This window comes from Merops nubicus, unplaced genomic scaffold (assembly GCF_000691845.1).
Source record: "Merops nubicus isolate BGI_N331 unplaced genomic scaffold, ASM69184v1 scaffold6864, whole genome shotgun sequence".
NCBI lineage: Eukaryota > Metazoa > Chordata > Aves > Coraciiformes > Meropidae > Merops > Merops nubicus.
Window position 1 is genome coordinate 1 of NW_008604786.1, and position 15,849 is coordinate 15,849.

At 43.0% G+C, this 15,849-nt stretch overlaps 1 protein-coding gene across 1 annotated transcript; it reads left to right on the forward strand.

The window, feature by feature from the left end:
- Positions 1-33: 33 nt before the first annotated feature.
- Positions 34-11,711, forward strand: SMU1 (smu-1 suppressor of mec-8 and unc-52 homolog (C. elegans)). Its single transcript, XM_008939115.1, has 11 exons — positions 34-237; positions 350-502; positions 1,009-1,119; positions 2,582-2,710; positions 4,010-4,129; positions 4,499-4,615; positions 4,814-4,941; positions 8,631-8,757; positions 10,058-10,225; positions 10,537-10,689; positions 11,334-11,711. The coding sequence occupies exons 1-11, from the start codon at positions 43-45 to the stop codon at positions 11,430-11,432; spliced, it is 1,500 nt and encodes a 499-aa protein (XP_008937363.1). The 5' UTR covers positions 34-42; the 3' UTR covers positions 11,433-11,711.
- The last annotated feature ends 4,138 nt before the right edge of the window (positions 11,712-15,849 follow it).

Sequence of the window (15,849 nt, forward strand, 5' to 3'; positions counted from 1 at the left end):
GGTGACCGAGCGCCGTTTCCCCGCAGCGTCATCCGGCTGATCATGCAGTACCTGAAGGAGAACAGCCTCCACCGAGCCCTCGCCACCCTGCAGGAGGAAACTACCGTGTCCCTCAACACCGTGGATAGTATCGAGAGCTTTGTGGCTGACATCAACAGTGGGCACTGGGACACGGTGCTGCAAGCCATACAGTCCCTGAAGCTGCCCGACAAGACCCTCATTGACCTCTATGAGCAGGTGGGTGAGCACCAGCTGTGTGACACCTTTTCTGGCCTGGGTGGAAGCCCCTCTCTGGTGCTTTGCCCTTGCTCTCTGTGTTTGTCTCTGAGGTGTTTGTCTCTTGGTGCAGGTTGTGCTGGAGTTGATTGAGCTCCGGGAACTGGGTGCTGCCAGATCTCTCCTGAGGCAAACGGATCCCATGATCATGCTAAAACAGACTCAGCCAGAGCGGTACATCCATCTCGAAAACCTTCTGGCCAGATCCTACTTTGATCCTCGTGAGGTATGTTACCCTCTTCCCAGGCACCCCACGGTGCTGTCTTGTGTCACCCTTGGTATCAGTCCAAGCTGCCAGCTGTCTGTTCTTTCCCGCTCTGGGAAGGGGAACGTGCAGCTTCACAGTTTGATGGTTTTACATGTTCTGTGGAGTGCTTTGGAAATTACGTGTGATATTTGACCACGAGGCAGCAGAGCAGTGGTTTTAAAGTGTACTGTGGGTGGGCATTGTGGGGACCTGTGCCTTGGTTTTCTTGGTTTATGCATGGAGGAGAAAATGTACGTTTTGTTAGTGAAGATGTTGTGTAATAACAAGTCACTATTTCTGAGTGAGTGTGGCAGTGCCACCCCTTCACTGAACGCACATCCACGATGGTTCAAGGGTTGGTGTTAAAGAGAAGGGTTGTTTTGAAGGTCTAGAGAAAAACTGACCTGGAAGGGGCTCCAGTTCAGTGCAGTGTGTGGTTTTCTGGGAAGCAGCTGAGAAGAATGCCTCTGTTGACTTCTCCCTAGGCGTACCCGGACGGGAGCAGCAAGGAGAAGCGCAGAGCTGCTATTGCACAGGCTCTGGCTGGGGAGGTCAGCGTGGTGCCTCCCTCTCGTCTGATGGCACTGCTGGGGCAGGTAATTTCTGAGAAACACTTCAGTAGCATGGCAGTTTCTGTAATATCTGCCACATAAAACTAACTCCGATGTAGTTGATTCTACAGCTGTGCAAGAGTGAAGCTTAAACATTGAAGATTTACAAATGTTATTAAAAATGGTATTTTCTCTGTGTAGCAAAGATTTAGGAAAAGTCAGCATTCCAGCGGTAGATTTTTTTTTCTGTATGTCCTGGTTTCAGCTGGGACAGAGCTCATTTTCTTTTCTTAGTAGCTCTCCTCTTTGAGGCTGGAATAGTGCTGTGTTTTGGGTTCAGTATGAGATGACTACTGACAACGTACTGATGGTTTTAGTTGTTGCAAAGGACTTCCCAGCTTCCCAAGTGAGTTTGGCTAGTGTGCAGGTACACGAGAAGCTGGAGTGGATGGGGGGAGGAGCACGGCCAGGACAGCTGAGCCAAGCTAGCCAAAGGGGTGTTCCATGCCACAGAACTTCATGCTCAGTATATGAACTGCAGGAACTGGCCAGGAGGGCACATCACAGCTGGGGTGACCTGAGCAATTGCATTGTGCAACACTTGTCCTCTTCCTAGGCTCTGTTTCTCTCTCTTTCAATGATATTCCATTTAATTATATTTTTTAATTGTTCTTGTTTATTTTGTTATATTTTACTTAGTTACTAAACTACTCTTGTCTCAGCCCACGAGTTTCCCTGTTCCACTGGTAGCTGGGGGGAGTGAGCCAGTGGCTGTGTGGCACTTCCTTGCCTGCTGGGGTTGAACCATGGCACCTCAGAATAAATGCTCAGCACACAGCAAAAATTATTTTTGAAGTACATGGTAACACAGTTTCCCTTGTTGTACTTAAATATGTTTTTTTGTTTTGTTTTTTTTTATCCTCAGAAGGTATTCACTAATGGCCTACACAGACAGTTTCTAATGTATTTTGTTGTTTTATAGCTTGCATCTTACTTGTTAAACCTGTGAGTACGCCAGGTAAAGCTTTTGGCATAACAGGTATGTCCTGTGGCTGAAGGCAGCTCACTGCTGAAGGGGTTGTAGAAGATTCAGTCTTTTGACTGAAGTTCCCTTGTGCCTTCCAGGAAGACTTACATGTTGTTTTTAGTTTTAATGTGTGCATTTCTAGGCAGATAGACAACAGATCAGGTAATTGAAACAAACACCAGGTTGCTTTCACTCTCTGTGCACACTGTATACTATGTCCTGAAGGTAGAATGGGCCTGAGTCATTCTCAGTTGCAAGAAACATTTGGGGATGGTGTTCTGTTTGTGTTCATGAACTAGGAGCATAATATAAGTGTTTCAGGTACTTTTTTTTGCAGTGTATTTGTTTCAAACTGTACAGATGCACAATTTGCAAGGGTGCAAGAGGCTATTGCTCTATTGTGTTAATTAGAAGCAAACTTTAGTGAGGAAGATATTTGTTGGCTTACCTCTAATGGCCTGGCTTTCCCCTCCTCAAAAGGCACTGAAGTGGCAGCAGCATCAAGGGCTGCTTCCTCCTGGCATGACAATTGACTTGTTCAGAGGCAAAGCAGCTGTGAAAGATGTAGAAGAAGAGAAGTTCCCTACGCAGCTGAGCAGACATATTAAGGTGATGGTTTTGCCTTTGTGCATTACTGCTGCTTGTTCTTTCCCATGCTTTATATTAGGGGATAAGGGCAAACCTTCTGAATTCTTCTGTTCCCTTTTTTGTAAGTAATTTCCCTCCTGGCCCCTCTTCTCTCACCCCCAGTTTACTTCCCTCCTTCCCCTCCCCCTTCTTCTCCATCCTGTAGCTCACCATGTTACTTTTAGTGAGAGTATGAAATGAGGTCCCTTAACAAGACTGAGTGCTTGTGGTATTTGTGAATATGATAAATATATTGACTGTTTCTTTGTCTTCACAGTTCAGAATCGTTCAGTTTTCAGATGTGGTTTGCTTAGTCCCTTTTTTTTATTTGTGCAAGGGAACACCCCTGTCTTAAACCTCTATGCATGCTTATTAGCTCCCTAAGCTATTGCAAGACTTAAGATTGATCATTAGTTCTTACCTACCAGGTCAGTTAGTGTGGTCAGTATCTCCTTTTTAAGGATATTATCATACAGGTTTCAATAGAGAGAAAAAAATGTCCTGTAGTGACACAGTTGTCCTGCAGCACACACTATGTGAACAGGCAGTTTCCTCCTGTGCAGGATTTTCAACTTCAAGCAGTGCTGTACAGTGAGAAGCGTTGGTTTGCTGCAGTATCTGTCACAAAGAGCATAAGATAACATGTTTTCAAAAGCCAGGAATTAGACCTTGTGAAATCAAATTCTTCTGTGCAGTAGCGGCTTGGTAAAAATGCTTTATTAAAACTTGCTTTGTTCACCGATACTGATCTTGGATTTTTGTACTGATTAATGAAAATGGGTTTTTATGCTCTATTGTCATGGTTGTTTGCATTTAAAAGTTTAAAATTTAAAACTTGTATATAAACCCCACTAAACATTCTCTGAATATTTCATTAGATGAACATCATTCCAAGTGAAGCAACTTGTACTACATAAGACCTGTCTGAAATCTGCTAGTGATACATTCTGGGTGCTGGGAAGGTGTTTGTTAGCATACACAATTCAATGCAAAAACAAAAATTAGGAGACAGCCAGCCTGGCAGCTGCTGTAAGCAGGGAGTGTTTGATGCCAGTTTCACAGATATTAGCAGATCAAAAGGAGGGGAGGTTTAGGTTGGTTTTGAAGTGCTAGTGTGTAGGTATCATCACCTTTCTTTTGTACTTCAGTGTTAAATGTGTGCATGCACAACTCTAGAAAATACTGTAATTTTGCCAACAAAATGAGACTGAACTTTTGATTTAATGAGTTGCTTCTTTAAAATTGCTTACTAAGCTTCACTTCTGTTCTCTTATAAAACAGTTTGGGCAGAAGTCACATGTGGAGTGTGCTCGGTTTTCCCCAGACGGTCAGTACCTGGTTACTGGCTCTGTCGATGGATTCATTGAGGTGTGGAACTTCACTACTGGAAAGATCAGGAAGGTAAATTGTGCCTTATTTCACACAGACAGTTCATTGCCCAGAGCACCTGGTTTTATTCTTTGAGATTATTTGGGGTTTTTTTTGTCAGTAACTGTGAATTTGAAAAGAATGTCTGCTTGAGTGGATCAGGTATGGGTTTGGAATCTTTACTTGGGTTGAATTGTGATAAATTTTCCACCTTTCTGGATCATTGTTGCCTCTACAATGGTGACGACAGCTCATCCCCCTTATTATAGGGCTGTGGGGTCTGCTGGATGATAGGTTGTAAACTATAACTAGTTAAAGCTGCTTGTACTTTTGCACTGTGGTTTAAAATGTATTTAATCAAATCCAGTGTTTTGACTGGTGAATCTTCTGCCTTTTGTTTAGGATCTGAAGTACCAGGCACAAGATAATTTTATGATGATGGATGATGCAGTGCTGTGTATGTGTTTCAGCAGAGATACAGAAATGCTGGCAACTGGAGCACAAGATGGAAAAATCAAGGTACAAATCTTTTTGTATGGTATGTTGGTAGATCTGATGACTAGAAGGATTCGCCTGCAATTGCAGTCATCTTGCAGCCCACATTAAAAGAAAAAAAAAAAAGGATTTTTCGTGGCTCAGAAACAGATATGTGTTGGCTCTGATGTTTAAGCTGCTGTGTTCTCATAACAAAATAACCACCTCTTGTTCCCTCTCCAGGTGTGGAAAATCCAGAGCGGTCAGTGTCTGAGAAGATTTGAACGAGCACACAGTAAAGGTGTTACGTGCCTTAGTTTTTCTAAGGACAGCAGCCAAATTCTTAGTGCTTCTTTTGATCAGACAATCAGGTAAATAAACTGGGAATGTGTGGGCTACAGTGCAGGAGAAAACAGAATTTTCATATTATGCAGTTAAACTTCTGAGTATAGATTCATTTGACATGGGATTTGATCCTTTTGCATTGAATTTTAATGCTGATAGAAGAGCACGACTGCTGAGGGTTGGAGAGGATCAGTTTGAAAGTTTGACTTAACTTTCCATTCATGTTCCTTAACTTTCTGGGCATCTATTCTTCCCAGCAGTTTGATAGGGAATACTAGAGATCCAACCCTGGAAGACAGCCAGGCTGGTGGACCCTGAGAGGTTCAAGAACAGGAGTTGCAGTTTTTATCTGGAAATGGTGGTACAGCCTTCTCTGTGCTTTAGGGTGCTGGTTTTTGGTCCCAGTATCGCTTCAGACATACGTGTGGTGTATAAGGGAAAAGGCTGAGAGAGTGGGGCCTGGTTGGCCTGCCAGAAGAAGGCTGAGAAGGGACCTGGTTGCCTCATCTGGAGGTAGTCCTAGATAAGACAGTGCCACACTTTCTCAGGTGCACAGTTGCTACAAGGTGAAATTCTGATTGAGTATAAGGAAAACATTTTTTCCCCCCCCCTTGAAAAAGCAGCAGCACTTGTACAATGCAGAGAGAGCTGGGTCAGGCTGGGGGTGGGTCTCAGCCCTCGGAGACTTTCAAAGCTAAATTGATGAAGACCACTGAGTGACTTGGAAGTCACGTCGCTTTGGGAGCAGTGGAATAGAGGTCTCCTGAGGTCTCCTCCAGCCTAAGCCATTCTGTGATTCTCTGACAGGTACCACTGTGATGGAATCTGTTAAGAGAAAACTCTCGTAGACAAATAGCTTATAAATTCATGCTCACAAGAGAAAAGCAACTTCTTTCAGTATTGAAGATGAACCATAGAGGCAGGATCATTTTTCTCTTCACACCCAGAAGATAATTCCCATTTATCCAGACTGTCTCTGAAGTTCTTTTTATGGGCATGGGAATTCTTTCCATTTCTCATGCAAACCATCCCTTGCTGAGTAGCACCAGCATTATGTTGGATATGAGCTGAGGGTTTTTTCAACCAATCTGTATAGTTCAATTTCCCAATCACTGTGGCAGTCCTTTGGGGCAGTGAAACTGTTTGTGATGTTGGAGACCCACAAGCTGAGCTCTTGGGAACCAGGAACGGGAGTTGAGCTGGAACAAACTTTGGAGTTGCTTTGGTGCACAGTCCTCTTAGGGTAGCTTAGCAAGCTGGTAAGTGTCAGCATAGTTACAGCAGCTGGATGCGATATCTGTCTGTAGAGAATCTGAGGAATTACTTCCCTCTTAATGTGTCTGGGCTTAGCTGAACGAGCTTGGTATTACCTGACACTTCCCACTGGGAAAGACTCACTTGTCTGTAGTTCCTGCAGCTTACCTGGTGCGCAGATAACCTGCTAAGCAACACGATAAAGCAGTGGGCTGCTGTGGGACTGGTGGTTGGGCTTGCATCTGTGCTCTAAGGTCTTTGCAACCTGTGTAAGGCACACTAAGCATGAATTATTAAATAGTTTCATGTAGAAGGTACCTCTGGAGGTCACTAGCCGAATATGCTTCTGAAAGCACAGGCGACCTTTCAGTTAGGACAGCTTGCTCAGGGCCTTGTCCAGCTGAGTTCTGTCTCCATGGGTGGAGGAGACCTTGTTGCTTCTCTTGGAATCACTCCTAGGGCTGTACAAGTTTCTTGGATAAAATCTTGTTTGGACATAAGGACGGTTTGGTTTGGTTTGGGTTTTCTTTCCTTTGTAACTTTTGCCCTTTGCCTCTTGTCCTTTAGCCGTACACTTCTGAGAACAATCTAACTCCCATTTATTCTGTGAAAACTTGTTGGGTGGTGATGTTAACCAAATAGTTAAAACTTTTTAGGTTCTTAGTAAGGACTTAGTTACAATTCACTTTCATTATTGCTTTTATCTACCCTGCAACAACACTTTAAAAAGAAAGAAAAAGGGTATCTATTTGCAAATAGTCACAAAAATACTCAAACTCTGTTGTAATCGAAGTTATGAGATGGGCAGCAGCCTGATAAAACTCTTTTTCCTGCAGCTCTCGGCATTGGAAGGTGTTGCTTAACATCTGTGTAGTGCAGTAATTCTGATCTGCACCTATTTGGTGTCTTACTGAGGGGAATTAGCTCACTGCTGTATACATTTGTCTTGCAGCAAAGCTTTTCTGTTGCTACACAGACACTTTGTTGCCACTGAAAGCAGCTGAGGTCAGTTTTGTGGAAGTTCACAGATACTTTTCTTATTTGGGGTTTTTCTGGCTCAGTTATAATTTAACTTTTCTGTCTGCAAGGAAAACAGCGTTAGATGCTTCCGAACTTTCAGTTCTCTGGGCTTAACACACCCAGACCTTTCAGCTGCTCTTCAGGCATCATGTAGTCCAGACCTTTGGCCATCTTAGTGGGGGCCCAAAACTGGACACAGTCCTACAGGGGTGGCTGCACCTCTGCCAAGTAGGAGGAAACCTCGATTTGCAGACGGTGTCTTTCCTCATGTGTCTGGTTTGTGGCTGTATTTCCTCAGAGCCACAACACACTGTTCCCTCTTGCTTTGCTGTCCCCAAGGCCTGCCAGGTCCTCTGCTGCTCTGCAGCTGGCCAGCCCCCAGTGGATTCTGATGCCCGAGGTTGTTCTGCAGCCATAGTTTCTCAACATTGTGAGGTTTCTCTCTGTCCATCTGTCTGTTTTGTCAAGGTTTCTGACTTCCTCATCTGCCTCTTACAAAAGTGAATTGCAGGATATGAGACTTATGTTGTGAATCGGACTGACCCAGCACTTGGTGACTATGTGTTTCATGTGTAATTAAATGGGATTATGTAATATGCTTTAATAACTTCAGGCTCTTGCCTGCCTTGTAAAACCCAATGGCTCTCAATTGGGTGAAAATGAAGAAATTTGTGGGTCTGGAGGCACCTGCACAGTGAACAGGCATTACTTAGCAACATGAGAGATATTAATCTGTTTAAGTCCTGATATGTAGATATAAAAACTATACTATAGGCATTTTAACTGAAATTACATCAGGCTGGATGTTGAATCAAAGACAGCAAGTTTCAAATGGAATGAGGAATTTCATTCTCAAAGCTTCAGACTTACGCTTCAAGGTGATATTTCTGTAGTCAGGAGGTACTACAGTTTAAGGCCAATGTGGATTAGCTGTATAATTTCTTTTTAGATGACTGAGCAAACTCTTTGCAGAGCAGCGTAGCAAGAGGCAATGGCAATAGCTTCAAAAAGAGAAAAGTGTTGGTGCTGGGTGTAAGGAAAGAGCTTTTCTTAACACAACTACACCAGGCCTTGGCCAAGTCCTGAGCAAGATGACCTCACTTAAAGTTGAGCAGTGTGTTAGACTAGATACTTCCAAACTTAATTCTATAGTTTTTGTTTTGTCAGCTTCATAGCTTCCCCTTCCATAGTCCTGTCTCTGATAGGTACAGTGTCTGTTCCATACAGGTCCGTGAGGCTGAAGGGTGGGGGCCTTTCCCTGGCCTGGGCACAGGAGCACAAAGGGCCTTTGAAAGGGGCTTCTGAGAAAGACTTACAGCTTGTGATTGTTTAGCAGCTCTTACTGTTACCTGTCAGTGGTATCTCAGATTTAGAACACAGCAAGGCCAGAAGGTGGCTCAGGCGACCCCAGCTGTTCCTCATGACCTCTGTTGTGCGGCAGGATTCACGGACTGAAATCCGGGAAGACGTTGAAGGAGTTCCGTGGTCATTCTTCCTTTGTCAATGAAGCCACTTTCACCCAGGACGGCCACTATATTATCAGTGCATCCTCTGATGGCACGGTGAAGGTAAGAGAAATGATTTGTAAATAACATTTTCAAACTCTTTGCATGTTTTAGCTGATTTATTGTAAGTGCTGCGGTCTGGAGAAGGACTTGGTTATCTGCAATAGGTTGGCTTTCTACTTGTGATCTTTGCTGTGGATTAGTGTAAAAGAGAACTGATAAAGTTTCGTACTGTACTTACAGACTGCTGCAGAGCCTGTTTATATGGTATTTATGAAAGGAGAACATAAGTGCAGTTCTTAACTGTATGTTCCTGACTTAATCTAGAAGCAGCAGTGACACCTCTTGTCAGTGACTGTAACACCTCTTGTCCTAGAATGTGGGGATTGTTTGAAATAAGGGCATTTTCTTGCTTACTTTGTTGGACAACTCTCTGTTGTGTGGTGCTTAGGAGTCCCATGCTGTGTAAGCTAGTTAATCTAGCACTAACAGAACTGATGGTAGAAGCCATAAGATTGGCTTCTAGTCTCAGCAAAGAGTCCCAGCATGTGGTAGTTTAGAGGAGTAAAGCGTTGTGTACAAGGTGTTACTGACTGATAATAAGTAAAGAAATGGATATAGAAACAGATATGTTAAGTAGGGCATTGATGCTGTGTGTGGGGAGTGAACAGACCCAGTTTATAGATGTGACCTAAGAGAGTCTGATAGATTTTCCTCATATTAAATGGGGAATAATTTCAAACTCTCCCTCTTTACTAGGCTGCCCCAGTCATGGGTATAGTATAAGAAGGTGGTTCTCTTTCATTTTGATCATACCAGTATCTAAAAAGATATTCCAAAATATTCCAGAAATGATGAGCTACATTTTATTATAAACATTAAACAAGCGGTTCCGTTTCCTGGTTCTAAACAGCTAGAGCAGCACGGCGTTGAGCCTAGAGCAGCTCTAAGCTGCGACGTCTCTCTCACCAGTACCAGTGAGGCTTTGCTTTTTCAGCAGTTTTTGTGTCTGTCTTGTATAAAGAAGTCTGCACATGTATTTACAGACACCAGCTAAAACCAGAAAGCAACTGGACTCACTCCTTAGGGAGTATGCTGAACAAAGAGGAGACAGGCTGAATTGGAATAATGGAATTTGAGTTTCTGTCCAGTTGAAGTGAAAATGTTCATGGTGTCCACACTTCAAAATAGATCAGATTTTTTTTTTTCCTTTTTTTTTTTTTTTTTAATCTACTTTAAGCTACAATTTTTGGAATTCTTATTTGCCTTCAGGAGCCTTAAAAAATCATAATACTGTATCATGAATCAACTGATTTTTGTTATTTTTTTAAAACTAATGCATTTTACATTTCTTTCATACAAGGTTTGGAATGTGAAGACAACGGAGTGCTCAAACACCTTCAAGTCCCTCGGCAGCACTGCTGGAACAGACATCACTGTGAACAGTGTCATTCTGCTGCCTAAAAACCCAGAACACTTTGTTGTTTGCAACAGGTCAAATACAGTCGTCATCATGAATATGCAAGGACAAGTATGTGTTCTTACTGGTGCCCTTTAAAGTCTCTCTCTCTCTCTGTAATTTTAAGAATGCAAAAAACCTAGTTAATAACCTTACCTTGTGTTAAACCTGATTTCTCCAGTTGGCTTCCATGGCAGGCTTCTGCAGCCCGTTTATAGAACAGCTTGCCTTGCAGACAGCAGTTCCAGCTGTGGAGACATCCTGTGTTCTAAACAGACTGCCTACATATTATTTAGTACTGCCTGAAGATTTTTGCCATGAGTGTAGTAATGATGTGCTGCAGTTCAACCCTAACAAATGGTTTTTTGGGGCTGTCCTTCCAGATTGTAAGAAGTTTCAGCTCTGGTAAGAGAGAAGGAGGTGACTTTGTCTGCTGTGCGCTTTCACCTCGCGGTGAATGGATCTACTGTGTCGGTGAAGATTTTGTGCTCTACTGCTTTAGCACAGTGACCGGCAAGCTGGAGAGAACCCTGACTGTAAGTTCTTAGCTTTGAGCTTTTGCAGGGTTGTAAACATGAGGATCATCTAAGTGCTTGTTATTAAAGAAGTCCATAAGGAGAAGTCTCATACCAAGGAATCTCTCCCCTGCGGCAGCCGTGATCGCTAACAAGTGTTCCAAAACACTTGCTTGTAGAATGTCTTTGGCTTTTTTAATAACAACTTTAATTTTAAAAGCTATGAAAATGTTTACCCACCAAGCCAAGAGTAAATTTGCTCAAACTTAATACAGCATGTCTTTGTCTCAGCTCCAGCTGATGGAGAACCTGACTGAGCTGTCAGATTTAAAGCTTCCAGGCTTAAATTTGCCTTGCATTAAAATTAAGAGGAATACCAGGTTGAATGTCTAAATTTAATGTGGAACACTTAGATATCATGGATTTCAGTGGATGTAAACCTTCACTGAACCTTCCCTTGCCCAACAAAAACTGACTGCTGTGACATAAGAACTGTTTGCGACTGGAACGTAAGAGTGGTGGGCTGTGTTCCTCTGCTTTTGCTGCATGCACAAAGCATGTGAAACCTCAGTCCAGCTTTCCTGTAGCTCTTGTTTGAAGAGAGTATTTGGCTTGCATCTGCTAAAGCAAGAAGGTCGTGATGAATGTCTCTGCTTATTCTTTAGGTTCATGAAAAAGATGTCATCGGCATTGCTCATCACCCCCACCAGAACCTGATTGCCACTTACAGTGAAGATGGCCTCCTCAAGCTCTGGAAGCCATAGCTTGATTTTGCAGGGAGCTGTGAAGTGTGCCTGTTAGTTGCAGGTGGTTGGTGTTCGTGCTTTAACACAGTCTAAATGCACCGGGTGTGGTGTTTCCTGAATTTTCACATTGGTTTTCCAGAGAATGATGTTTTTACTTCGTCTGAAGTTAGGTAGATTGATGCTTAAATATAGCATGAGTTAGTTTCAAATACTTTTATTTTTACCAGATTAGCAGAAGCAATTTCAAGTGAGGGCTTTTTTTCTGTCTCCTGAAGTCTGTACTCTTTCTACAGAACACACTTGCAAGTGATTCACAGCTTCAGAAGGAAGCTGGTTTTCCCCATTTCACAGCACTTACTGCTATAAAGCTGCAGAAGTTGGCAGTGTGATATAGTTGGTTCTTTGGTTTTTGATTTTTTTTGAGTTTTAGGTTGTGGAGGGGGCAGGTAATGTTTTGTTTTGTTCTTTTACTTTATTTCCAGGCTAAAAGTAAGTGTTACCTGGGCCCTCTTTCTATAAGTGCATAATATCTTCAGACCAGCTTTACCTGAAGCATACAGCAGGGGATCAATTTTTAAAAACATGTACAGTCTGGTTTACTTCTGTGAGATGATATTTTTACAGTTTCATATAGCTGTGGACCTAATTAAGGACATACTTAAGTCCCACACTATGATGAAAAGAAGCTTTCACACTAAAAAAAATCACCTGAGATGGTGATTCTGTTTGAGATCCTGTGAATGTACACCAGAATCTTCTGAAATCTGACCACAGTCTTTCTAGGTTGCAGGAAAAACATGAAGGTTTTGTTTATAGTGGTGACACAAACCTGTGCAGACAGGAATTCGCTGTGGTTTCCTGTCCTCACCTCTTGTAGAGTTGTACTGTACCTTGATACAGTAATTTTTCAAACTCTAAAGTAAAAACTTCTCTTTCACTTAATTTCTTTCTAGTTTGAGTAATCTCACTTTTTTTTCATCTAGAGTCTTGATTCTAATGCAGGTGTTGGTTGTCAGCTAGTGGCTGACCTCCTTCAAAACTTTATTGGTCTACATTTGTATCAGCCTAAGGAAAAGCAGAAAATTTCCAGCTTAAGTTCCCACATAGTGCTGCTTATTCACTACAATTGTAGTGTTTCCTTTGCATGTCTAGCTCTCATGTTTTAATTCCTAAGTTGTTTTTCATTTTCTCAGATACGGCAATAAAGTAACTGTTTAGATGGTAAAAAGTGTTTATTTTCCCTGTCTGAACAGACACTGGTGTGTTCAGAAACATCTGACAATAATGTCTGACAAGCTCCATTGGCAATTAGTACTTTTGATGCAGGAGAAAATCTTGACAAAATATTAATAGTATCTAGCTTGCGTTTTCTTACTTAGTTTCCTACATTGCTAATCCTTAATGTAAATGGTAATTTAATATTGTCAAAGGAAAGTAGTTGTAGCCAATAAAACTACCAAAATCCTGAGTGTTTATACACTGTGGTGTTCCTGTGTTGAATTGCGTTCTTTAGATGAAAAATTTGATAAAATCTGGCATTTCTTATCCCTGTTATGTAAGAGTTTCATAGTTTGTTGCATCAAGTCCTAGAGACGAAGAAGCGAACCGTACCGATCCTCCTGAAAGGGCAGTGTGGAGCTTACCTCCTGGGCCACCCTGGACATCTGTGAAATAGCAGTTGGCACAGAAGTACAGTGACAACCTTGAAAATGTTAATCTTTTTGGACATCAAATGTAACGCTTTTTTTTTTTTTAAATGTAAATTAATTTTTAAATGTAATCTAGGAAGACATTTCTCTAGGGAATTGTCCAACATTATGTTACTTAACTGTATGTAGGACTTGGACAGGGCAACATATTTAATGATTAATAAAGCAAGCATTTTTCATCTGTTGGCTTTGCCTTATTCCTGAACTATTCTGCTTGGAGCTGGCAAGTTGCGTTGTACGTGCAGGAGTGTGAAATGCTTTCTGGGGGGAGTGCCACGCAGTGGAAGTCTCAGAGGCCAGTTCATCCTCCTGTTCCTGAACTGGAGATCAATGAACTTCAGCCCTACTTGGGCAGAATCTGCTGCCCATCTATGTGCTTGCAGAATGTGTGTGGAGGAGCTGCTGCCATCTCAGCAGAAAATAAACAAGGTTGGGTTCCTCCACGGTTATGCAAGTGATGGATGTCACTTTTTTTTTTTAATTAATATTATTAGGGTAATAGTTTATCCAAGCACCATGTGAGGCTGTAGATATGAAGTGTAGTCCTGTCCTCATACCACTACCATCTTGCCATCTGCAAAAGCAAATCAAACCCTCCCATGAGCCCTAGCTTTAGGATTCTCCTGTTAGTCAGTGAGATTTAGAGATCAGCTGAAAACTGAAGACTTGATCTCAAAAGGAAAAGATCCTTTGTGAGTACCTCATGAGGCAGCCAAATTCCACATAACCTCCACGGGTGCCTACTGGGCCCCCCATAATGTGTGATTGTGCATGTTGAGGGCTTTGAGCTGTGATCTAGGGTGAGAACACCTGCCTCTGACTGGGGCAGATGGATGGTAACACCAGTGCCCAGCCTGGGACAAGAAGAGGAACAAAATTGTTGCAGAGATTTACAGGAAAGATGATGCTAAAACTCAGTTACAAATGCTCTTCAAGTAAAAGTCTTCACTTTCTGCCTAGTGTCTGCATGGGTTTTGGGAGGCCTTCAGCATGGCTACTGCTCCTGCAGCTGCTGTGGCTGCTGCGTGCTCCAGAGCGCTCCCTGGACAGCTGTAAACAAACCCTGTGAGCTTCTGCATCGGGCAGCTGGTGAGAGAAGGGCTGAGCAAACTTGGATCTGAACGTCAGGGGACACCAATAGGCTGCAGGTGAATCCCAAGGAGAAAGGGGGCCAAACACTTTATTTCAGGACAGAGCAGGAATTAGATGGGAATTCCGTGGCTCCCCGTGGGGCAAGATAAAAAGAGATGGATGCTGCTGAAGTGAAAGGAACGACAACCTTACCTGTAACAGGTGCTGCTTGCATTATGAGATGTGTAATGAAGCCCTCTTCAGTTTCTTTGTGTCCTGTAGCCCATAACATTGTCTCCCTGGATCCTAACAAGTTCTGAGTACGCCTGTGCTTTGTTGGACAGGAAATGGCATTTGCCTGACTGGGAGCAGGCACATGCTGCTGCCAGCTGCTTACCTGTCCCCAAATTAGAAGCTTTGTAAGCTTCATAAGAAAACGCGGAACCTGGCGTTTCTTTTATCTGTGGCTTTGGAACAGGATGTATTAACTCCAACCTTGTGCCTTACTAGTGCTTTGAGCACCAATTAATCACAAAGGGAAGCAGCAACATGCCTTCCCGGGTAAGATCATAGAGTTGCTTACATTGGAAAAGACCTCTTAAGATCATAAAGTCCAACCTCAAACCTAAGACTGCCAAGTCCAGCCCTAAACCGTGGCACTAAGCACCACACCTCTGTTTCTAACTCCTTCCAGGGATGGTGAGTCCAGCACTTCCCTGGCCAGCCTTCACAATCCTTTTGGTGAATAAATGTTTCTTAGTATCCAACCTAAACCTTCGCTGGTGCAGCTTGAGGCTGTTTCCTCTTGTCTTATCACTTGTCACATGGGAGAAGAGACTGACCCCCGCCCCGTTACAGCCTCCTTTCAGGTAGTTGAAGTGGTAAGGTCTCTGCTGAGCCTGCTTTTCTTCAGATCCCTCAGCCATTCCTCATTAGACTTGCTCTCTAGACCCTCCACCAGCTTCACTGCCAGTGACAGTGCATTTTACCCCTCATCAACAGGACCCTTATCTGCAGTTATCTGCTTTGGTGATAACGATGCATCTGGGTGTGAGGATCCCACTGGGCTCAGCCGGTTTCAGGGGGAATCCATAACAATCCATAGCCATGGGCTAGCCTGAACAACATGTTTGGGTGTAAGAGCAATAGGAAAATATGACTATGTCCATCATCTTACCCCCTGTATGTGCCACTGTCTGCTACAGTAGATTTTGCAGTGCTTAAACCACTGATTAGAGGGGCCCCAGCAATTCCTAAACCTGGCAAAATGAGATGAGATACATAGATAAAGAACACAATGAAGGGCTTGGTGACAACAATCACATGGCCCATAAATGACTCCCTGCATGGTGAGAATTAATGCATGACTTTGTTAACTACAGTCCTGAGATGGGCTGGGAGGATACGTTAGCTGAAAAGCAATACCTAAAAATCTGAGACTACACAATAAGGCCACTGAAACAGAGAATAGAAACTTGGTTAAAGGGGAATAAATTATAAAAACCCCTAGCAGAACCCCAAGAGTGGTGAAATGATTTATGGAGAAAGGCATTATCCCTGGGCATTCCCAGAGCTGCAATTCAGGGTCAGCCTACTGGCATTACCTTGAGTCTGATTGGAGTATTTCAGAAACGGGATAACCCTGAACAGAAAGA